At 42.8% G+C, this 25,758-nt stretch overlaps 1 protein-coding gene across 2 annotated transcripts in view; it reads right to left on the bottom strand.

Annotated features, from left to right (window-relative positions):
• Positions 1 to 25,758, bottom strand: part of RANBP3L (RAN binding protein 3 like) — a 59,219-nt gene that overhangs the window by 27,200 nt on the left and 6,261 nt on the right. The window contains exons 2-5 of one of the 2 annotated variants that reach the window (XM_081944395.1): positions 7,581 to 7,636; positions 5,604 to 5,640; positions 5,110 to 5,184; positions 3,762 to 3,836 (exon numbers count right to left, since the gene is read on the bottom strand). In XM_081944395.1, the coding sequence (XP_081800521.1) occupies positions 3,762 to 3,836; positions 5,110 to 5,184; positions 5,604 to 5,640; positions 7,581 to 7,636 (243 nt within the window). The remainder of the gene's footprint in view (positions 1 to 3,761; positions 3,837 to 5,109; positions 5,185 to 5,603; positions 5,641 to 7,580; positions 7,637 to 25,758) is intronic. The other variant, XM_081944396.1, reaches the window with a different exon arrangement.

Below are 25,758 nucleotides of genomic sequence, written 5' to 3' on the forward strand. Positions count from 1 at the left end.
GAGGAGGTAAAGGAGGAACTTGGGCCAGTCCTGGAGTCTGGGGAAGGCTCTGATGGATGCTCTGCATCGGAAGCAGAGATAGAGCCAGGGCCGTCCAACGTTTCTCAACTGCCTTCGGAGTCGAAGATAAGTGGGGAAGAAGAACAGCTAGGGCTTGTTCCAGATCCATGAATGCACAGAGCTTTCAGGAGAGGAGAGCAACTGAGGAACAGAGGCAGACTCGGGAAGAAAGGCACATGTGGATGCTGAATGGCCCCTCCCTAGCTGGGGAATAAATAGAAGCAAAAGGGGAGGGGTGGTTGTAGGAGACAACAGTTGGTATTTCTTTACTTTTTGCGGTTTGTGCCTCAAAGACTTCTTGCCAGGAATTAATTTACAGCTTCCCGACTGGAATTATCCAAGGACTGATAAGGTCTGTTATTGCAATTAACCCTTAGAAGAATTATTGCCTGGACTTTTTTGTGTGTGAATTCACCAGCAGTTAAATAAAGAGGTTTTTTTTTTTCAGAACAAGAGGTCTGTTTCTTGGTTCTGCTAAGGCTGGGTCAGAACAGTCTATGACTGCAATTGAGCCCACGGTTTTGGTCATAAAACCAATCTTTAAAGCGCTCCATGGCACAGGACCTAGTTACCTGCGGGATCGCATCCTGCCCCATACATCCCTACGACCAATTCGCTCGCACAGAGAGGGACTTCTCCAGGTGCCGTCGACCAAACAATGTCGGGGGGCGACGCCTAGGAGCAGAGCCTTCTCTGTGGCGGGCCCAGCCCTGTGGAATGACCTCCCCCCTGATATCAGGACTACCTCTGACCTCCGCTCTTTCCGTGCAAAGCTCAAGACCCACCTCTTCCAATTAGCTGGCCTGGCTCAACCATAGTTTTACCTTATCGCTCCTGACGGGTTTTTTAAATCTTGTAATTTAATTGAGGGTGTTTTAAATTGTCAATTTTAAATTCTATTTTATATATTTGCTACCTCCTCCATGTATATGTGTACGTACGTGTATGTGTTTATTTTTATCTGTATATGTATTGTTCATTTGTATATTTTATGTGCTTTTATTGTACGCCGCCCCGAGTCCTTTAGGAGAGGGTGCGGCTAACAAATAAAAATTTATTATTATTATTATTATTATTATTATTATTATTATTATTATTATTATTATTCGTGATAATAGTAAACTAGGCCAGCATTTGGCCGTATATGATTCTATGCCCCCTTTTTTGTGCAGGTTTTAATGCCCCAATTGTTAAGGGAATCCATTGCTGGCTATGGGGCAGATTATGAGGCAAAGGTAAACCCCAGCTTCTGGCAAAAACGCTTTAAATTACAGTCATGTGACTATGGGGCTCTGCCAACGGCTATAAATGCAGGCCAATTACCAAAGCATCTAAAATGCATGACTGGTCAGGGGGATCTTGGAACTTCAAATCTGGGTTGTAAATCCCCTTTTTGGGTTACACCATAACTTTGAACAGTAACTAAGTGTCGTAAGTCGAGGACTAACCTATAAGGTCAAACTCATCCAAAAGAGGTAGAGTGGTCAGTACAGCACAATAGCTCAACACTACAACACTACTATCCCTGTAGGAAGGAGGAGGAGGAGGAGAAAACGGAGGGATAGGAAGAGAAAGAGAGGATGTCGTGCAGGCGTTCTTTTTAAGCTGAGAGGAATTGAAGATATATGTGGAACGTTCGCCATCACTGCCCTATACTGTTTCAGACAAATGGCTATCCAACATCTTCTTAAAGACTTCCAGTGTTGGGGCATTCACAACTTCTGGAGGCAAGCTGTTCCACTAATTAATTGTTCTAACTGTCAGGAAATTTCTCCTCAGTTCTAAGTTGCTTCTCTCCTTGATTAGTTTCCACTCATTGCTTCTTGTTCTGCCCACAGGTGCCTTGGAAAATAGTTTGATTCCCTCTTCTTTGTGGCAACCCCTGAGATATTGGAACACTGCTTTATGTCTCCCCTTCTTTCTATTAAACTAGACATACCCAGTTCCTGCAACCGTTCTTCATATGTTTTAGTCTCCAGTCCCCTAATCATCTTTGTTGCTCTTCTCTGCACTCTTTCTAGCATCTCCACATCTTTTCTACATCGTGGTGACCAAAACTGAATGCAGTATTCCAAGTGTGGCCTTACCAAGGCATTATAAAGTGGTATTAACACTTCATGTGATCTTGATTCTATCCCTCTGTTGATGCAGCCTAGGACTGTGTTGGCTTTTTTGGCAGCTGCTGCACACTGCTGGCCCATATTTAAATGGTTGCCCACTAGGACTCCAAGATCCCTTTCCCAGTTACTACTGTTGAGCAAGGTACCACCTATTCTGTACCTGTGCATTTCGTTTTTGTTGCCCAAATGTAGAACCTTACACTTTTCACCATTGAATTTCATTTTATTAGATAGTGCCCAATGTTCAAGTTTGTCAAGATCCTTCAGTATCTTAAGCCTGTCTTCTGGAGTGTTGGCTATTCCTGCCAGCTTGGTGTCATCTACAAATTTGATGAGTTCCCCATTTATTTCCTCATCCAAATCATTGATGAAGATGTTGAAGAGTACTGGGCCCAAAACAGAGCCTCACTTAATGGCTTCTTGTTCAGCAATCATTTGAAGTTACAACAGTGCTCAACCAGAAGACTTATGGCCAGTTCTTGAAGTTGTGGCTGTTGCAGTGTCCCCACAGTCACAAGATCATGATTGGGGCACTTGGCAACTGGCACACAGTTACAATGGTCACAGCTTCCCACAGTCACATCCTCACCACTTGTGATCTTCACTGCCCGCTTCCAATAAGTCAAGTTGATGAGGAAACCAGCTACCACCTGATGTTGTGCTTAAAGACTGCACATGATTCCTTAACAACCACAACCTGAACCTTAGGTCATTGTACACTGAAGATTGCATTTAATTTCATTGTACAAGGTGCAATGACAATAAAATAAAATAAACTACTTAATGAAAAGGGACAGAGCTGTGTCAGTCACTGATTGATATCTATGCTTTGCCAATTTTCCTCAATCTTTTACCTTTTCTAGTTCCTTCTCTACCAGCTTTTATGCACCAAATGGGGGATAAGATTGTTTTACTTAAATAATTCTCCATACCTTGTTCTGTTGCTTTCACATCAATACAATCTTCTGATAGGCCCTAAGTCATGAATACATTGTTCTTCTTTACTACAAAGCAAACATTTTCCAAAATGTTCAACAAAATTTGTGTTCTTTTTTCCCAGATGTTACATTATATACCCAGCTTTATCTTCTCAAGCTTTTCCAAGACTTTTACTGTTTTGGGTTTTTGGGGGGCAAGAATGGCATCCAGTTCACTAAAACTCATCAAAGCTCTCTTACAGAGATAATTTACTAAAGGGACCAGCCTGAAGATACAGACTAGCCCTTTGCAAAAGATATTTTTTGATCCAGTAAGCTGATGGGGATAAGAGAGGATAAGGAAGCTGGAGCCAACCGGAGAGGATTTGTGATATACTAATTTATTGTATTTTAGCAGGAGTCTAGTACTGATATCCCATTTTGTGTGAGAACAATAAAGTGGCACAAGAACAAAACTAATCTGAATGAGCCTAATTTGAAAAATTCAAAGAGAGAGGGGGAGGAGGGAGGGAGAGAGAGGGAGAGAGAGAGAGAGAAGAAAGGGATGGAAAAAAAGAAGGAAGGAAGGAAGGAAGGAAGAAAGAACATATATGTTTCCACATCAATTTTATGTATTCACTTTCTAGATCAACTTTTAGCTTACCTGGCTGAGAAGGTGGAAACGATGGAATGGTGATAAAGGATGATGTTCTTGCTTGTTTCTTGGAACCTACAATTTCTGGAAAGGTAAATATTAAGTGGTTTTTTCCCCCAGTAGCATTTTATATTTCATAATCTTAAGAAAGCTATTTATAGTTGAATGCTGATGCAGTTCCTTGCAGGAACTGGATATGTTTAGCTTAAGAGAAAGAAGGACTAGGGGAGACATGATAGCAGTGTTCCAATATCTCAGGGGTTGCCACAAAGAAGAGGGAGTCAAACTATTTTCCAAGGCACCTGAGGGCAGAACAAGAAGCAATGGGTGGAAACTAATCAAGGAAAGAAGCAACTTAGAACTGAGGAGAAATTTCCTGACAGTTAGAACAATTAATCAGTGGAACAGCTTGCCTCCAGAAGTTGTGAATGCCCCAACACTGGAAGTCTTTAAGAAGATGTTGGATAGCCATTTGTCTGAAACGGTATAGGGCAGTGATGGCGAACCTATGGCACGCGTGCCACAGGTGGCACGCGGAGCCATTTGTCAGGGCACGCAAGGCACTGCCCTGTCAGCTGGCCAGCGCGCATGCGCACGGGGGCCAGCTGAGTTTAGCCTTTTTTAAAGCCATTTTTCACCCTCTCCAGAGGCTTTATAGGAGCCTGGGGAGGGTGAAAAGAGCCCCCCCCGAGCTTCTCTGAAGTCTCCGGAGCGCAAAAAACCGGCCCTAAGGGCAAACCGGAAGTTCAGGAACAGACTTCCTGTTTGCTCGGAAGGTTGTTTTGACTGCTCCAGAGGCTTCAGGGAAGCCTCTTGACAGTCCCTGAAGCCTCTGGAGGGTTTCCGGGGGGCGGGGAAGCCTCTGGAGCCTGGGGTGGGTGAAAAAGGCATGAAAAAATGGGGGGGGGGGTCGCACCTGTAGTGCACGCATGCGCACAGGGGGTCGCGCATTGCATTATGGGTGCAGCACGCCTGCCTACGATGCCCCTGCGCTCCCCCCACTTATGGCACGCCAGCCAAAAAAGATTCGCCATCACTGGTATAGGGTTTCCTGCCTAGGCATGGGGTTGGACTAGAAGACCTCTAAGGTCCCTTCCAACTCTGCTATTGTATTGTATTGTATTGTAGTTATAGTGGTATTTATTTTCACTAACAAGCAAGATGAGTTTCAGTGTTTTGTTATACATATCATTTCCCCTTACTGTCATTCTGCTATCATTTATTTGAAATGGTTAGAGGTGAAAGCATGATATTCAGCACTTAAGTCCAGGATGCAACATTTCAAGCCAAATTTTGGAAAGCTGCACTTGCTAACGTAAATTGAACATAAAACAAATGGTTAAGAGAGAAGCCTTACCTCTATAGGACTCCGAGTCAGAGGACTGAAAAGAAAAATACGAGGTTCTTGCACGTTTTCTGGATCCGCTGGGAACTAAAGGCAGAAAAACACAACCCATGATAAGCAGCACTGGAAGTTTGCTTAGAACTGACCTCTCTGATGGCATACGAGCCATCGCCCCAGTTCAGCTCTGCCGTGCATGCGTGTGCACCTCCCGCCAGCCAGCTGGTCTTCAGGTCTCTGCCACGCATGCGTGGGGGGTGGGGCGCATGCAAGTGGGGTTGTGCATGCATGAATTGGGGGGGCACTCGCAGGAGATTGTGCGCGCATGCGCAGGGGGTGGGTCATGTGTGTGGGTCGCGCAAGCATGCATGGGTGGCAGACCATGTGCGTGGGGGGTGCGCACACTGCATTTTGGGACTTTGGGGCTGTTTGCTTGCTTTGGGCACTCCAACCGAAAAAGGTTAGCAATCACTGGCCTAGAAAGATTTCTAAACAAAAAACACAATTACCGTTTTCAGTCTTGTGCACTGGATCTTCTGCAGGCCTCTGCAGAAACAAAAAGAATGGTTGGTTAAACTGTGAATGAAAAGTTGTAGATGTCAAGTTTAAAATTAAAATTAAAATAGCTAGGATGGACATTCAGACTGTCAAGCTCCTTTTGCCAAGCCTGTCACTGATATCTTGACCCAGCACAACTAAACCAGTTTCCTAGGCAAGAAACAATTTGTTTATGTAAGTTTAATTATTGCCAAAAAAAAAAAAAACCTGGGGGGAAGCCAAAGAAAGGAATTAGTTGGTGGCTCTCAGCATAAAGTTGCAAGTGCCTTTTTTAGTGGCTCAAATCCATAGGTTTTTTTTTCCTGCTTTTCCATGAAGTCTTTGCACAACACTTGGTAGTCTTGAAGCCAAGCCATCGTTGAGCCTTTGCACAGTGTGGTTGTTGACTGTTTATATTCTATGTGACTGTCCATATCAATCAACGTTTTTGAAAATACAGTGGAGATTATGCCAGATTCCCCTGTTCCTTAGATATATGAGCCACAGTGCCACAGTGGTTAGAGTGCAGTACTGCAGGCTACATCTGCTGACTGCCGGCTGACTGCAATTTGGCAGTTCAAATCTCACCAGGCTCAAGGTTGACTTAGCCTTCCATCCTTCTGAAGTCAGTGAAATGAGGGGCCAGATTGTTGGGGGCAATATATACTCTCAACTGGTTATTTTAAGGGTAGTATTTTAAATTTAATTGATTTTAGGGCTCTTAGAGCCATATTTTATTCTTCTATACAGTTCTTTTAATTTTTTAACCTCCTCCATGTGTATATGTATATTTATATTTATATTGTATTTATTACCTGTTATGTGTTGTGTGAACTGTACACCGCCCCGAGTCCCTTTTTGGGAGAGGGGGCGGTTTAGAAATGCGAAGAATAAATAAATAAATAAATATGCTGACTCTGTAAACCGCTTAGAAAGGGCTGTAAAGCCCTGTGAAGCAGTATATAAGTCTAAGTGCTATTGCTACATAGGCTTCAACTCCCTTAATTCCTAGTTAGTAAGGCTAGACTGGAAGTTGAATTCCTATACATCTAGACGGTACTTCCTGCGGAAAACAATGCCACCATTTTTGGATGAAACCATCTCTTCTCTTCTTGAGCCAAAAAGAACAACAGTTCACCATACCCACAACAAAGTTCATTAATCTTATTGTTAATTTACAAAATGGTAATTATGAATATGTGTATTCCATTCATACCAGGCATTCAGTGAAAACGTCTTTCTGGCTGCACTATGAGAAACCTGAGAGGTTGATGTGAACTGGAAGTAGCTCAATTCAGACATTATTCTGAATTCAATTAAAGGAGAAAGAGCAATCAAATCAGCTATTCTAGGTGTGGTCTTACTAAGGCTTTGTAGACTGGTATTACTACTTCACGTGATCTTGATTGAATCCCTCTGCTAATGCAATTTAGGATTGCATTGGCTTTTTTGGTTGCCGCTGCACACTGCTGGCTCATATTTAGCTGGTTGTCTCTTTCTACTAAACTTTATTGGATACCAGCACGAATCGAAGCAAAACCAACTCTAATTAATCCGCGTGGTTTTCGCATAGTTAAAGAATCAATTTCTCCTCCCCTCATTAGTTTGTGTCACATTGTCCAATTAGCAGTCCCAATATTGTTTTAGCAACAGTAAAACCTTTAGCCTTAGTAACCCAGATGGCTGAACGACCTTAGTTCCCACATAACTTGGATTCTTGTTGTTGTCTGCTGTCTGGAACCAGCATTCCACAGGTGGCTCCCCTTCCCTCCAGTCTGTGTGGCAACTGAGAAGCAGCAACAGTTGAAATCAGCACAATTTGGCTTTGAAGTTCACACAGACATTCAAATAAATTGGCAAACCCACTTCGCCCGCCACGTGGATCCATGTACACCGGGTAAATTATCTTAAACCAATGCAAGAAGGATGGGAGGAGTTTCAGCTCTTACCTTGCAAGGTCGTTCCTTCTTGAAGACAAACATGGGCTGCGCAATCACTGAACTATCTGGAAGTAGAACAGAAAATCCCAACATGAAATCATGTAGGCCAGTTTGTGGACTGCAGATTTATATATATTTTTTCTTTTTTCTCTTGAAAAAAGCAATTATGTGGCCATCAAAATCACATTGTTTTTAAATCTGCAGGGGTCACCTTTTCTATTTAGGGACACCAATATAGCAATAGTACTAGCACTTAGACTTATATACCGCTTCACGGTGCTTTACAGCTCACTCTAAGTGGCTTACAGAGTCAGTCTATTGCCCCCAACAATCTGGGTCCTCATTTTTTTTGATTAAAGTTTTTTATTTTTCCATTTTCATAACATATAATCACATGTATACTATTATATAACCAACATCATATTGTATTATTAAATGTTTACATCAATTCATCTTACCAACAACTCCCAAAAACCAATTATTAGCTCTTCTGCTCTCCATACACCATATTTGTACCTTGTCCATCACTTTCTTCTCCCTCTCTCCTCCCCCTCCCTACCTCCTTTCTTCCCTCTGTCGTCCTTCTCTTCTCTACTTCCCCTTCTTCTCTCCTTCTCCTCCCTCCCCTTTCCACTCCTCATTTCTCTCCTCCTCTTCCCCCCTTACCTTCTCTCCTATCCCTCTCTTCTTCCTTTCCCTTTCTCCCCTGCTTCCAAGTCTTCATCTCATTTACTTGGTGTATTTCAGCTTCTGAACAAGCTCCTTTTTATGTTGATGATATTTATAATTATTTTTCAATATGCATATTGAATTTTTCTCCTCCTTTTTAGTAGGAAAAAAAAGTGGTATAACAGAAAAGCATACATATATAGTCCTTGTGCTTTTTTTAAAAAAATCCCAACCAAATTTTGGTTGAGCTGTAGACCTGGTTACATTTCCCAGCTATTCTCATCATTATCTTTATATAGTTGTACATCCTTTCATGCCCCCAGTTTGTGATTCTGTCTTTTTATTACAATAGTTTCCCATTGTAGGTATATTTCATGTTCCCTCTCCATTTTTTTATACCTTGGATTAGATTACCCTTAGTTACCTCTAGATGACAATCTTCACTGTTCAGTGTTCATTACACTTCCCTTAATGTATTATATAAAGTAACATGCGGTAACATCTCACTTTGTTCATTATCTTAAAGGTTCTATATATGTCCATGTTTCATAGATTTTGACCCATGCTTAGTTGTCCTTCTATTGTCATATTCACTCAATTTAATTATCATGTCAAATAGGTAAATCACAAAATTCTGCTTTACAAGCTCCCCATATCAGTTTCATATTTATCCATATTCCATATATTTTAACTTTTATTTAGCTATCTTTCCATTATCTTGTTCAACCAGTTAGCAACTCCATTTTATTATCATATTTAGGAATAAAGCCCTTATCTTTATATTCTCCCATATAATAGTTTCTAATTATCTGTTTTTTTCCTGATGAGTCTCTTGTCCCACTTCTCTGTTCCTGTCTTCTCCCTTTTCTTTATTTTGACAGATCCACTCGCTTCAAATTTCCCCAGGTGACCAAAAGAATAACTTATATTCCTCTTTGTTGGGTGATAACCTACTGCTTCAATTTTCCTTATACCTTTAACAGCCTCCAAGGTCGCTTATGTTTGTAGCTTTCTTTTCCCTTTTGTTAGGGCACCTCCCCTTTTCACAATTTTCCCTACACCATTGCCAGGACCAAAGGAGTTTTTTATCTGCTTTTTATTTCCTTCCGCTTCTACCCTTTTGATGTCTTGCCCCCTTCTTCTTTGAGTTCTTCTATAACTATCTGCTTCTCTGAATTCAAAATTTCAACTAGGCTTGATTTTACTGATTTATATGTGTGTGTGTGTGTGTTGTATTTGTGCTGTATTTGGCAACATTAAAAATAAAAATATGGGTTTCTGTCTGGATGGTTTTCTGTGATAAGCCGAATGACAGAAAGAGGGAGTAGTGAGCTCCCTCCCATATTTGGGCATACCAGGGGTTGTAACACACACACATACATACATACATACATACATACATACATACATACATATATTTCACATAGTTCTTCAAATTCCCAGTTTTCCATGATGTCCAGTTCCAAAGTTACTGTTAATTATACAGTTATGCAGTTCTTATTTCAGAGTTCTGTTCCACCTTAAGTCTATCTGCTTCAATTGCTGTGGGAAAAAATGATCGTAGCCATCTTAGTCTTTTATTCTACTTTAATATCCATATCCAAAATTGCAGTTAGTTATACAAATCTTATTTCAAGATTCTGGACCATCTTAAATTCAAACCAGAAGAGAACTTATCTAGACCTGCGCCAGTCCGGTTTTCGACCCGGCCACAGCACTGAGACGGCTTTGGTCGCATTGGTGGATGATCTCTGGAGGGTGAAGGATGGGGGTTGTTCCTCCATCCTAGTCCTGTTAGATCTCTCAGCGGCTTTTGATACCATCGACCATGGTATCCTACTGCGTCGGCTGGAGGGGATGGGGGTGAGGGGCACCGTTTTGCGGTGGTTCTCCTCCTTCTTCTCCAGTCGGACGCAATCTGTGTTGGCGGGGGAGCAGAGGTTGACCCTGAGGCCGCTCACGTGTGGAGTGCCACAGGGGTCGGTCCTCTCACCTCTCCTGTTCAACACATACATGAAACTGCTGGGCAAGATCATTCGAGGATTCGGGGTTGAGTGCCATCTGTATGCAGATGACACTCAGCTATACATCTCTACCCCGAACCACCCCAACGAAGCCATCGAGGTGATGTCCCGGTGTCTGGAAGCCGTGCGGGTCTGGATGGGTGACAACAGACTCAAGCTCAACCCTTCCAAGATGGAGTGGCTGTGGCTACCGGCGCCCCGCTTTAGCCAATGTGCTCCATCTCTGGCCATCGGGGGGGAACAACTGCCCCCGGTGGATAGGGCACGCAATTTGGGCGTCCTCCTAGATTCCCGGCTGTCGCTAGATGATCATGTGACAGCCGTGGCTAGGGGGGCGTTCCACCAGGTTCGCCTGGTGCGCCAATTGCGCCCCCTACTAGAGCGGGACGCCCTTCACACAGTCACTCATGCCCTGGCGACTTCCCGTCTTGATTACTGCAATGCTCTCTACATGGGGCTCCCCTTGAGATGCACCCAAAGGCTCCAGCTGGTTCAGAATGCAGCCGCGCGGGTTATTATGGGGAGTACTAGGTACTCCCATGTAACACCTTTCCTGCGTGAGCTGCACTGGCTGCCTGTGGCTTTTCGGGTGCATTTCAAGGTGATGATTGTCATCTTCAAAGCGCTCCATGGCTCTGGACCTAGTTACCTGCGGGATCGCATTCTACCCCACACATCCCTGCGACCAATCCGCTCTCACAGAGAGGGACTCCTCCGGGTACCTTCTGCTAAGCAGTGCGGGCGGGCGGTGCCTAGGAATAGGGCCTTCTCTGTGATGGGCCCAACCCTCTGGAACGACCTCCCCCCCGATATTAGAACCACCTTGGACCTCTGTTCCTTCCGCAAGAAACTCAAGACCCACCTGTTTCGACTAGCCGGCCTGGCCTAATTGTAATTGTAATTGTACTTACAGGGAACACCCACTACTGACCTTCCTGGATGGCTTTCTAAATTTTAAATTTTGGGGTTTTAAACTGGTTTTAGAATTGTTTTTAATTATTTAATTAGTTTGGGTTGTATATACAGATGGTATGTGTGCGTTGTTTTGTCTGATGTTTTATGTTATGTTTTGTTGTTTTATACACGAATGGTCTGTACACCGCCCCGAGTCCCTATGGGGAGAGGGGGCGGTCTATAAATTCAATAAAACCTAAACCTAAACCTAAAACCTAAACTTAGATTTATATACGTCAATTGCTGTGGAAAAAAGCAATGGGGGCCAGTTTAGTCTTTTGTTCTTCCTTGATATTCAGTTCCAAGATTGCAGTTAGTTGTACAAATCTTATTTCAAAATTCTGGTCCACCTTAAGTTTAATTAATCTCCTACTTTGAAACCGGAAGAGAAGCTAACACCATCTTGATCCTCCACAGCAAGAAAAAAGAAGAGAGAGGAGAAGAGAAAAAAAAAAAAACCTTCGTAATTCCCAGGTCTGATACTTATTCTTTGCTTCAATCACTGCTCAAAATAAATCATTTATAATAAGTTTGTAATCAGCCAAAAGTTTTTCTCTGCCTCTGCTTTTCCAAATTCTGATTTATGGCAGTTGGTTAATTAAAACTTCCCGCACAGTCGAGGTTAGGTTGTCCGTTATCAGTAAGAGGACGTGCTTTTTTTTTCTTGGTTATATTAGCTGGAAGGAATTCAAACAAAGTAAAAGTATTGGCTTCTGTTTAAGATCCATCTATTTTGAAACTGGTAGATAGCTAACACTATCTTAATCCTCTGCAGCAAGGGGAAAAAAAGAAGAGAGAGGAGAAGAGAAAAAAAACCTTCATAATCCCCAGATCCAATATTTATTCTTTGCTTCAATCACTGCTCAAAATAAATCACTTATAATAAGTTTGTAATCAGCCAAAAGTTTTTCTCTGCCTCTGCTTTTCCAAATTCAGTCAAGATTAAGTTGTCCGTTATCAATAAGAGGACGTGCTTTTTTTCCTTGGTTATATTAGCTGGAAGGAATTCAAACAAAGTAAAAGTATTGGCTTCTGTTTAAGATCCAAGGCCAATTTTATAGTTTATAATTGGGTGGGTTTGTCACTTCTCTGCTTTCTATTCTTCTGTTCAAAAGCGTTTTAAAGAATGAACTTCGGGGGGGGGGCTGGTGTTACAACCCTCCACCTTCCTTTCTTTGGGAAAAAAAAAGTCCTGATCTGACCATCAGTATTAGTTATGTTCTCAAGATTTCTTTGCCTTTTCCAGATTTAATTTATAGTTGTGGGTTAGATAAATTCTCTTACCAGACCTATCATCTCTCCCGGCCTCTGCCTGCTTCATTTGCTTGACAAAAAGCCAGCATCTTGTCAGCCATGATGACTGCCGCCCTGACTCCGATTCATAGGCAAATCTCTAACCCACGAGAGATCTGTTGCTTCCCCCAGGGTCTGATGAGATGCTGCCCTTCTTTGCTCCCACCTCCAGTGGGGGTTCAGATTCAAAAGAATCTCAGAATTGGATTGTCAGACAGGGTTCACCCCCACATCTGTCCAGCTGGAGAACTTCCTGTCAACTCAATCTGGGTCCTCATTTTATCAACCTCAGAAGGATGGAAGGCAGAGTCAACCTTGAGCTGGTGAGGTCCGATCCTTTGGCAGTCAGCAGAATTAGCCTGCAATACTGCACTCTATCCACTGAACCACTAAACTTATTGAAAATGTAGAATTTTCTAAATAATTCAGATGATATGTACAAAAATGCATATGTGAGTCAGCTACAGACTTCTAATTTGAGAAAATATGAAAACAGAATTCTGCTATGCTTTAGAACAGTGGTTCTCAACCTGTGGGTCGGGACCCTTTTGGGGGTCGAACGACCCTTTCACAGGGGTCGCCTAAGACCATCGGAAAACACATATTTTAAAAAAAATATGGAAAACAGAAAATAATTTTATGGTTGGGGGGTCACCACAACATGAGGAACTGTATTAAAGGGTCGCGGCATTAGGAAGGTTGAGAACCACTGCTTTAGAACCTGAGAATATAGTTATTGCTGTTCCTGGATTCAGATTGCAAGTATGTTCCATAGACAGACTATGATTAGATACCATCAATTTGTATTATTACATGTAGTTTCTACATTCAATACTTCCATGTCAGGAAGTATTGCTATCGCAGATTAGGCAAAATCTATCCAATTTGTCCAATAGAATGTGGGTTTTTTTTTTTGTTTAATTGATATCTTCCCTTTCCTCTAGTGCAGGAGTGTCAAACTAGCATCCCCTGGGCCAAATGTGTCACACGCAGGCCACCCCAGCTCCATGAAAGGAAAAACATTGTGATACGTCACAAGATGACAACATGACGCCATGAGTTTGACACCCATACTCTAGTGCACAGGTGTCAAACTTGCAATGTCGTGTCATCATGGGACCTGTTGTGACTTTTCCCCCTTCGCTAAAGCAGAGGTGAGCATGGCCAGCGCATGATGTATCCAACCCACAGGCCACGAGTTTGACACTCCTGCTCTAGTGATTCATTGTCTTCTCCACTCCATTTTTCCCCAAGACAACCGCATTGATTGAGACAGGGGCATGGCCAAAGGCCCCTACTAAGATTTCATGGATGAGGGTGGACTGGTTTGGGTTCTCCCTGGTCTTAGTCCAACAGCTTCACCACCACACCAGTAAAGACAGCTCCCTCTTTCAGTGGAGACTAAAATATCCCGTGAACCATTGACTGGTTGTCTTGAAATCAAAGGATTATTCTTTGACATTTACTAGAAGTAATGTTAGTGTAAAAATCCAATAAAAACCTAGGTGAAATCATACACCATTGCTGTTTGCTTGTACACAGGAGTCAATTTATAAGAACATAATAAAATATTTATCACAAATTATTAATAATTATAGCCCTGAAGTGCAGAAAAAATGGGTAGAATTCTATTCCTTCAGGGAGCTATTGAAAACTGAACTGCGTATTTAAAGAAAAACAGATTAACATAGCTCACAAAGCTATAATTTGAGCCCAGTTTGAATCATCCCTCAAGCCTCAAATAACACATCTGAGTACACCTCAAGGAAAACATATGAACATATTAACTGATTCACCACACTTATATTTAAGGTATTTATAGATAGCTTGGGCTTAATTGGTACATTTATTAATGCTAAAATATCCTGAAACTGTTCCCAAGGATAAAACTGGCACTTTACAGGATATCCTTTGTATGTGAACATGTGTGTGTGTGTGTATGTGTATAAAATGTGTGTGTGTGTATAAAATGTGTGTGTGTGTGTATAAAATGTGTGTGTGTGTATGTATGTATGTATGTGTGTGTGTATGTATGTATATATATATATATATATATTGTGTGTGTGTATATGCATGTATGTATGTATATATAATATACATACATATGTACACATGCACACCCCTCGCACATATGTGCTAGTCATTCCTGACTCTAGGAGGCGGTGCTCATCTCCGTTTCAAAGCCGAAGAGCGACCACTGTCCGAAGACATCTCACTGGTCATGTGGCTGGCATGACTAAACACTGAAAGCACACGGAATGCTGTTACCTTCCCACCAAAGGTGGTTCCTATTTTTCTACTTGCATTTTTACGTGCTTTCAAACTGCTAGGTTGGCAAAAGCTGGGACAAGTAACGGGAGCTCACTCGGTTAGATGGCGCTAGGGATTAGAACCCCCGAACTGCCAACCTTTCTGATCGACAAGCTCAGCGTCTTAGCCACTGAGCCACTGCATCTATATATCTCTCTATTTCTCTCTCTCTCTCCCCATCCATCCATCCATGAATGTACATACCTTCCAATACTTTAAAAAGATCATAATTACATATCGTATACTATACAAATATTTCCAGTTCTCATCCAAAGGTGGGTAAAAATCAGTGACGTGCAGTCAGGTGAGGCAGGTGAGGCACAGCCTCACCACTCTCATCATGAAAAAAAAAGTAAAAGGAAAAAGCTGAGCTAGTTGCTGCCTCACCGTGGATGACTCTGCTTAACCTCACTGGTGCTCTCCCTCCCCAAGTGTAGTGACTTCCTCCCCAGGCCCCCATTCATTTCTCTCTCACACACACACACAGCTGGATAAAACTATATAAAAATCTAGCCCAGCTTCACTGATTACAAGTTTGAAAAGGCAACGTGCTCCACCTGCGATCAACTCTGCTTAACCTCACTGGTGCTCTCCCTCCCCAAGTGTAGTGACTTCCTCCCCAGGCCCCCATTCATTTCTCTCTCACACACACACAGCTGGATAAAACTATATAAAAATCTAGCCCAGCTTCACTGATTACAAGTTTGAAAAGGCAACGTGGCTCCACCTGCAATCAACTCTGCTTAACCTCACTGGTGCTCTCCCTCCCCAAGTGTAGTGACTTCCTCCCCAGGCCCCCATTCATTTCTCTCTCACACACACACAGCTGGATAAAACTATATAAAAATCTAGCCCAGCTTCACTGATTACAAGTTTGAAAAGGCAACGTGGCTCCACCTGCAATCAAACTACACTTGGGGAGGGAGAGCACTGAGGAGACCACAGGAGGAGGCAGGAAGCCAGGCAAAGAGCCATGCTGTAGTACACACACTTCCCCCCAGCCTCTTTCTTTTGGAAGGCTCGGCTCGGCTCCCCTCCGGCTTCTCTGCCTCTCCTCTCACCCCAGCCTGCCAGCAGGAGGTGGTGGGTGGGCTTTATTGTGTTCCAGGCATTTCCCACCCAGACAGCAGGCTGCATTTGCAATGGTGGAGGTGTTTGGGAAAGGCAGAAGGGGAATGGGGGGGGATGGCAGAGGAGCTGCTTTCAAGCCACTGGAAAAGATATCCAATCCAACTTTTGTGTGTGTGGGGGGGTTTGTTTGAGAGTGAGTGAGAGAGGGAAGGGGTAGGAGAGATAGTCCAATCCAACTTCTGTGTGTGTGTGTGTGTGTGTGTGTGTGTGTTTGAGAGAGGGGGAGGAAGGGAGAGAGGGAGGAAGGAGGGGAAGGAGAAGAAAAAGAAAAAGAAAGAAGGAGCAAAGGAGAAAAACAAATGCTGTCGCTTTAAATTGGAACTGAGCATGCCTGGCTGTGGAATTCTGGGAGTTGAAGTCCACAAGTCTAAAAATATTTGAAACCCAGCACTGTGTCAGTGCCTCACCAGTCATAAACCTCACCGCACGTCACTGGTAAAAATGTATAGAACTGGTGGAATAATCCTAGGATAAGAATCATATAAGGGAGGAAATTGTTGGGCGTTCTGTCATTGTATCAATCAAAAGTATGACACTTTTCTAGATGATTACAGATGAAAGATAGCAATTTCTGTGAAAAAAAAACCATCATTTCCCTCAAATGTTGTATCTGGAAGCATCTTTAGTATCAGAAACTGCACGTTTTATCAATTTTCAACTCAATGCAGGATCTCTGGAAGAGCACCTCTGGAATATAAAAATCCAATACTATTGCCAGGCCTCTAGTGAAGGAGAAACAGTCGTGCCATATTGGCAACCTGATTCCCTAGCTGACTATTCGTGTAATCAGAGAATTTTTCCTGAACCGCAATTTGAATTTTCTTCCTTGTAATTTTAATCCCATGGTTCAAATCCTGCCCTCTTAGAGCAATAGAGGTATTAAGTGCATTCCTGCTTCTCAGGATCAGCCCTTCAGATATTTACATAACAGAATAACAGAGTTGGAAGGGACCATGGAGGCCTTCTAGTCCAGCCTCCTGCTCCTGCAGAGGCCCTGTGCCAATGGCATTCCAGATGAATGGTTGTCCAGTCTCTTCTTGAAAGCCTCCAGTGATGAAGCACCTACAGTTTCTGAAAGCGAGCTGTTCCACTAGTTCAGGGGTGCCCAAACTTTTTGCGAGGAGGGCCAGATTTGGTGAGGTGAAAATGTGTGGCGCCGATCATTCAGCTGACATTCTTTGAACCCTTAACATTAAATGCGAATTAACGACCATATTTTTCGGAGTATAAGACGCACCAAGATTTTAAAGAGGCAAATTTAAAAAAAAGTTTTTGCACTCTCCCACGAAAATGGGCCTTTTTTTAAAAAGGGCATGAATAGCCTTTAAGAGGCTTCTAGAGTGCTCCTGGGGGCTGGGGGGGGGCAAAGTTGAGCAAAAAATGGCCTGTTTTTTGCTCATTTAAGCCCTCATACGGTATTTTATGAAAGACTAAACAAATAACTCCAGTGGGGAGAAGAGGCTGCGGGCTGCTTGAAATTTGAAAAAGGGCCACATTTGGCCCCCGGGCCGCACTTTGGACATGCCTCCACTAGTTAATTGTCCGTGCTGTTAGGAAGTTTCTCCTTGGTTCCAGGTTGCTTCTCTTCTTGATTAGTTTCCTTCCCTTGTTTCCGCTCTTGCTTTCTGGTGCTTTGGGAAATAGGTTGATATCTCTCCATTTTATATCTCAGTTCAGTCACGTTTTTTTGCAAGCTAAATGTACTGTACTTAGATCCTTTAACTGTTTTACATAGGATTTCTAGGATCCTTCCCCATTTTAGCAAACCTCATCCTAATTTGCTCCATTGCCTCTTTTGAACTGATTTATAAATGTAGTTACAAGGTTTAAACACTGGTCGTATGATCGAATATAATTCTTCTATTAGTATAATTCTAATGCCATTCTAATTCTAATTCTGTTTCAGCGCAGTGAGGAAGATGACTAGGGATGAGTCAGCTCTGTGCTGGCTTTTGAACAAGTCTAAACAGCGATGGGATAGAGTGAATTAGTGATTATGATGTTGGGCTAGAATTAGAATAATGCAGGTTGAAATCCACACTCAGATAGAATATCTACCTGGATAGTTTGGTGCTTATTACCATGTTTTCCCCAAAATAAGACAGGGTCTTATTTTCTTTTGATTCCCCCATAAGGCTTGGTCATAAGGCTTGGCCTTATTTTCAGGGAGGTCTTATTATTTTTGAGGTGCAGGAGAGGTGAGTGTGTTGTGTTGCAATATTTTTGGGGAGGGCTTATTTTCAGGGGAGGGCTTACTTTAGTGCATGCTCTCAAAAGCCTGATTGGGTTTATTATCCGGGGACGTTTTATTTTCGGGGAAAGTCTCAGCCTAACTTCCCTTGCAGAATCATTGTAGTGGGGATAAAAGTGGAGAAGAAGAATGACTTTGAGCCTATGAAAAAAAGAAAAGCAGGATAGGAGGAGGAGGAAGGAGGCAGGAGAAAATATTTTGAAAAACAATACCGCCGACTCAGTGTGATCAGATATTGATAAATCACTGTGTACCAAAGCTTCAAGGCCACTGAAAGTTGGCAAGAGTCAAGCATTTTTCTATACCAAAATTAGAAGCAATTTTTTCAAATAGCTGAAGCTCTGAGTTGGGAGGAACTGAGGCTGTGTCTGTGATTGGTTGATTTCTGAATGGCAGTGAACATGAGGGGACATCACTGTGTTATATTAAAGAACAATAGACTGATTCAGATTCACAGATTAACAGAGTTGGAAGGGACCTTGCAGGTCATCTAGTCCAACCTCCTGCCCAAGCAGGAGACCTACATCTGCCTCTACCTAGGATCGAACTCACAACCTCCTGATTGTGAGGCAAGAGCTCCACCTATTCCTTTGGCCAAAGTGATTAGAAGTTGCTCAATAAATCTGGACCAACCCATTGATTAAATTGGTCTACACTGGCAATAGTTCACTAGGCTAATTGCCTTGTCAAGTGATGCTCAAATTTTGCACTGCCTGTACAACTCCCTAAAAAATAAACAAACAAACACACACATACACACACATACAGACAAATTATTGTTGTTGTCATTAAAGTTGGCCATGAAATAAATGTGCCACTTTTAATAAATAAATACTGTTTTTTCGGAGTATAAGACGCATAAAGGTTTTGAAGAGGCATTTTTTTTTAAAAAAATAGGTAGGTAGGTAGGTAGAGGGATAGAGAAGGAGAGAGAGAGAAATACAATAGGGAGGGAGGGAGGGAGAGAGAGAGAGAGAGAGAGAGAGAAATTCAGTAGGTAGGTAGGGAGAGAGAGAGTAGGTAGGTAGGTAGGTAGGTAGGTAGAGGGAGGGAGGGAGGGAGAGAGAAAGAGAGAGAGGGAGAAATACAGTAGGTAGGGAGGGAGAGAGAGTAGGTAGGTAGGTAGGTAGATAGATAGATAGAGGGATAGAGAGAAAGAAATACAGTAGGTACAGGTAGGGAGAGAGAGAGAGTAGGTAGGTAGGTAGGTAGGTAGGTAGGTAGATGTTTCCAGGTGTATTTATCCATGTGCTGGAGAAGGAAATCAACCTACAGCACCTAAGACTTGTTTCTACTGGCACAGCACTTGATCAATCTAATTCTCATCAATCACTTTAACTAAAGAGCTTTTCAAAAGGAAAAAAAAAACTTTTTGCACTCTGCAAACCTCCCCAAAATGTCCCGTTTTTTGCAAAAATGGGCCCATTTTTTTCAAATAAAAGGCATGAAGGAGGGGGGCCTTCCCCTTGGAAGGCCTGGGGGGGGGCTTGCAGAGTGCTCCTGGAGGGGGGGGAAATGGGCAAAAAATGGCCTGTTTTTCGTGAAAACGAGCCCGTTTTTTGTCAAAACATTTGCATGCATAGACTTATGGAGGCTTATAGAGTGCTGCTGGGGGTTGGGGGGGCAAAAATCAGCCCATTTTATGCTCATTTCTGCCCTCCCCAACCCCCCGGAGCTCTCTGAAAGCCTTCGTATGCACGGCCATTTTTGTGAAGGGGCAGGGCTTCGGGAGGCAAAAAAAATGCTGTATACGATGTATAAGACGCACCCAGATTTTCAGCCTCTTTTTTGAGGAAAAAAGGTGTGTCTTATACTCGGAAAATACGGTACATGTTAATCTCCATATCAGAGAAATCCTCAAATTTTGCTGCATAGTTTGTACAGATAAAATCAGAATGTTAGATGGGGGTTCCCACATTTCCTAGGCAAATCTGATTGGGTTTTTAAAAATTGTGACCTCCCAAATTATTTGCAACACCTCCAAATTGCTTGCAACATCCCATCAGGACAAACAAAGGCTTCCATAATACTTTTGATATAGATATGGGTAGCCAGAATTCCATCCATCTTTTATCATGTAGGAAGATTCCAGATACCAGAGAGAAAATCATAAGAAGATCACTTTCATCAGAGAAATGTGCATAACATGTTCCTCCCTTTTACTAAGCAATGCTTGGGAACATGTCTTTCCTACAAATATCCATGTTTTCCCCAACAATTTCCTTTCCTGTCAGCTTCCTTTCTCATTTTGAAGCCTGGGTGAAGGGGGAAAAATTACTAGACCAGGAAGAATTTGGAAAGAGGATCAGCACTGGTGATGAAATTGTTTATTTTAGTTCCCATGGATTCTTGTCATTCCAAGGGTACATACTGCCCCTCTGCATCAGTTTGAAAAGCAAAAAATAAATAAATAAAAATAAATAGTTTTTTACATACTTTCTGGCACATTTTTCTTTATCCGTATAACTTGGCTACAGACATTTCTTTTGGACAGCGGTGTCAGTGGTGGCTTCTCACCGGTTCGGACCGGTTCAGCTGAAGTGGTAGTGGTTTGGCGGCCTGGGTCACTGGAACTGGCAGCGACCCAGGCCTGCCACGCCCCTGAACCAGTTCTCCAGGTGCCACTGTAGGCGCCGCCATCTTGTTTTTTGCTTCTGTCTATGCGCAGAGCAATTTTTATTTCACTGTGTGTGCGCACGCGGCACGGCCGTCAGCAAACCAGCAGTAGCGACTGCCAGAACCCACCCCTGAGCGGTGTTCCCTTAATGTAATATGTCACAATATTCTCAGTTAGATATCAATGATTGGGCACTTTCTCAACAGGAGAGATGAGTTTTGGACAAAATTAATTCAGAAGTACAAAACAAGAAATGCCTTAATGTGTGTGAACAGCAAGCGTTTCTCCTCTGTTAACTCTTTCAGCCTTTTAGCAGTACTATTAGAAAAATAGGGACTTCAGAAATTCTATTCCATTCCATTCCACTCCACTCCACTCCATTCCATTCTTATTCTATTCCATTCCATTCCATTCTTATTCCATTCCATTCCACTCCACTCCATTCTTATTCTATTCTATTCTATTCTATTCCACTCCACTCTACTCTTCAGAACTAGAGCATAAAAAACATTTTTTTTAATGGAAAGGCCCTTTTCTGGCACTCAAGCATCCATTCATAGGGAACAAATGGTTCTGTGCACTTTAGATTCAAGGAACAACTATTCTGACCTGTAGAACAGCTTACAATGGTTTTCTGTAAGCTTATCTTGTATTGTTGGCACGCAAAACTAAAGAATTGGTGAGAACTTTGTTCATAAATGCAGTTTCATAATTCATCAAGTTCATTTCTAATTATTAGAGAGCATTGCATTCCTCCAATCCTTCTCTGATTCGTATTTAAATAGCCCAGCTCTTCCCTTGCATTATTTCTACCTACCTGATTGGCAACTACTGGCATGAGATGGATGGATGAGGCAGCTGTGCCTCTCTTTCTGCCTCTCATTTCCTACTAGCGCTTCCGTAAGAAGTTGGGAAAGAAGGAGTGAGAAGTTTGAAGAGTGATTGATCTTTGGTGGCGCAGTGGTTAGAATGCTGTACTGCAGGCTACTTCTGCTGACTGCTGTTTGGCAGTTCAATTCTGACCAGCTCAAGGTTGATTCAGCCTTCCATCCTTCCAAGTTCGGTAAAATGAGGACTCAGATAGTTGAGGGGCAATATGCTGACTGTAAACCGCTTGGAGAGGGCTGTAAAGCACTGTGAAGAGGTATATAAGTCTAAAAGTGTTATTGCTATTCCTGAGGCAGAAGAAGAAGCTCCAAAGGCTGAGCTTCGGAGCCATTGGCAATTGGCATAGTAAAACCCCACAGTACTTCTTATTTTAGGGAGAAACAGTTCAGCTTCTTCAGAGTGAATTTCACTCAAACCTGAGGAAGCTTATTCTTTACTGTAGAAAACATGATCCACGCCTTGGAGTCTAGAAAAGCATTTTATTTCAGGAAAAAGAGAGAAATATAGACAACATTAAGGGGTCTTCCAGACAGGCTGCACTTCCAGCAAAGGTTTGAGCTATTTCATTCATTCGCTGGTTCATTTATTTGTTCATTCATTCATTATTTTTATAAATAATTTAAGATAGCAAATCAATCTGCTACTCCTTCCTCTTCCCATTTCTGCTGAAGGAAAGTGCCAGACCCGAAGTCACCTAGTTGGCTTTCATGGTTAAGGTGTGACTAGAATTCACAGTCTCCTGGCTTCTAGCTGGATGCCTTAACCACTAGACCAGTGATGGCGAACCTATGGCACGCGTGCCACAAGTGGCACGCAGAGCCATTTGTCAGGGCACGCGTGGCGCTGCCCTGTCAGCTGAGTTCACCTTTTTAAAAGCTATTTTTCGCCTTCCCCAGGCTCCAGAGGCTTTATAGGAGCCTGGGGAGGACGAAAAGTGCCTCCCCGCCCCCCCCCCGGAGGCTTCAGGGACCGTCCCTGAAGCCTTTGGAACGCTTAAAACCACCCTTAAAACCACACTTCCGGTTTGCTCGCAGGGTGGTTTTAAGCGCTCCAAAGGCTTCAGGGAAGCCTCCGGACGGTCCCTGAAGCCTCCGGAGGGCCTCCGGGAGGTCGGGGGAGGCTCTTTTCGCCCTCCCCAGGCTCCTATAAAGCCCCTGGAACCTGGGGAGGGCGAAAAAAGCATGTAGAAATGGGGGGGGGGGTCACGTGTTGTGCGCGCATGCGCACTGGGGCGGGTCGCAGGTTGCATTATGGGTGTGGCACGCCCGCACTCGACCCCCCTGCGCTTCCCCCACTTGTGGCACGCGAGCCAAAAAAGGTTCGCCATCGCTGCACTAGACCATACTGGCTATGCTCTCTGCTCAGAAGCTGTGACTGGATCCTTATGAGTGTAAGTTTTCTTGGATTCCCCTGTTCCAATGATAACTTCTCTTCTTACGAAGAAATTCTGTTTCAAGCACAATGCCGAATGACAAGCACTTATAATGGTAAAAAGCACAGGTGGACAATAATGAATACTAAATAATTGTTTGTGCTCAGCTACTGGTCAAGGTAGGCAATTGCTGATTGGCTGCTTATTCTTTGTAAGCTCTATTGTGCTTGCAAATATTTAAAAAATGCTTGTGCATTTCTGAACATTTTGAAATTTATGAACATGAAAAGTAGACTGGATCAATCCCAGTTGTGTTTTAAAACAGATTCAGAAGAATTCAGTGATAGAAAACTGATAAGCTTGAAGTAACCTTAATGCAAGAGATGTAAGAAGGAAAGCAGACTAATCGGGGATGGGTAGATGCATGCAGAAGTGAGCCGTGCCCTTCTAGGGTTATAAGCTTGTTGATGATGTACACTTATCGGCTTCATTAAAATAAAGGTAGCAGTCGGTGGCCTCTTCAAATGAGCACATTCTCACATTATGTCAGTCTTACAAAGTATTCCAGACAAGAAACATACCCAGAAGTCTTAGCTTTTAATTTATTATAAGGTTACATTACTTTAAGAGAATGTTACAAGTTTGAAAGTACATTTCTCCTTCGTCATTACACTCCAAGAAATTAGGGAGGCTCCATTCTGAGTGAGTCACTTAACAGAGCTTCATTGCTTCTGTGGGCTCAGCTGCCTCTTATCTCACTGTTGTTTGGTCACTCCCACATATCATTACCCATAGACTGTTCTTATACATCCAGCCCAAAGTTATTGTGTGGCTATTCTGTCACAATAGGGGTGCAAAAATAAGGAAGTTCCAAAGAAAGACCACATCGTTTGAAGCTTTTGAAGCAGCAGTATCTGCATGTTTCATCTAAAAGCACCAATTGGCAACATAATGGATGGAGAGAAAAGTAAAAATTTACATTTAGGCAAGAAAAAAACCAAACACACAAGTATAGAATAGGTGGTACCTGGCTCAATAGTAGTAACTGTGAGAGGGATCTTGGAATCCTAGTGGACGATCACTTGAATATGAACCTTCAGTGTGCTGTAGCTGCCAAAATAGCCAATGCAGTCCTCGGTTGCATTAATAGAGGGATAGAATTAAGATAATATGAAGTATTAATACTACTTTATAATGCCTTGGTAAGACCACGGAATATTGCATCCAGTTTTGGTTGCCACGATGTGAAAAAAATGTTGAGACTCTAGAAAGGGTGCAGAGAAGAGCAACAAAGAGGATTAGGAGACTGGAAGCTATATGAAGAACGGTTGCAGGAACTGGCTATGTCTAGTTTAATGAAAAGAAGGACTAGGGGAGACATGATAGTAGTGTTCCAATATCTCAGGCGTTGCCACAAAGAAGAGGGGGGAGAGGTGTCAACCTATTCTGCAAAGCACCTGAAGGCAGGACAAGAAGCAATGGATGGAAACTAATCAAGGATAGAAGCAAGCTAGAACTAAGAATACATTTCCTGATAATGAGAACAATTAATCAATGGAACAACTTGCCTCCAGAAGTTGTAAATGCTCCAACGCTGGAGGTTTTAAAGAAGAGATTGGACAACCATTTGCCTGAAATGGTATAGGGTTTCCTGCTTGAGCAGGGGTTTGCACTAGAAGACCTCCAAGGTCCCTTCCAACTCTGTTATTCTGTTGTTCTGATGGCATCCTGCAGGGTTTTTTTGGGGGAGGGCAGGATGCATGGAGAAGCATAGGCAGCGCAAGGCACCAAGGCAGAGGAAGGGTGGAATAACCTGACACAGCAGCTTCTCCTCTCCTCCCTCCCTGCCTGTCTTCTTCAGAAACTACAGCAGGTTACATGCTCTGACCAGCTGGTGTGGCAGGAACTAGTTACAACTAGGTTGCGTTGGTCTGAGGCAGCTCAGTCCGTGTGGTGACTCAGAGACTGCTGGACAAGTCACTACTGAAGCCTGCCAAGTTTGCTCCTTTCTAGCTGGCAGAACAGGAGTAATCCAGCCCTTTCTGGCAAGAGAAGACCGGGCAATAAATTTGCCTGCCAGCTTCATAAATAATGACTACAGACCGAGCCTCTCCATTTTCCGCCTCACTTTCTAGGTATGTACAGAACACTCTGGGACTACAGCAGAAACCAATTTGTCCCTTTCTGTTATGCATAATTGAAGCTGGGCACAATTTACATTTTCCCCATCTTCTCCCACATTTATTTCCCCGATTGTAATTCTCTCTGCCCCAAAGAGGCCCATCAAGCAAGTTTCTTTTAGCTATTTTAACAAAGTTAAAACACTGGCATTTTTTCCTTAGCTTTATAAGGATATGGCTATGTATGCTTTCTTGCACGGAACAATTGCCCCATTGAGTCTGGCTAAAGACAAACTGTCTTTTGCAGTCACGACATAAGCCTAAGATTGAAAACCAGGCTTGTCCGATGTTACATCTTTTCTATCCTGCTCTACGGAGTGGAGAGTTGGTCTCTGACCAAAAACCACCCGAAGAAACTAGAAGCATTTGAAATGTGGCTTTACAGACGGCTATTAGGTATAAGCTGGGTTGACAAAAACAGAAATGAGGAGGTGATAAGCTACCTGGGGAAGCCAAGGGAAATCATCAAAGCCATTAAAAAGAGAAAGTTAGAATATT

This window comes from Natrix helvetica (assembly GCF_964273705.1).
Source record: "Natrix helvetica genome assembly, chromosome: 2".
In the NCBI taxonomy this organism is placed as follows: Eukaryota; Metazoa; Chordata; class Lepidosauria; order Squamata; family Natricidae; genus Natrix; species Natrix helvetica.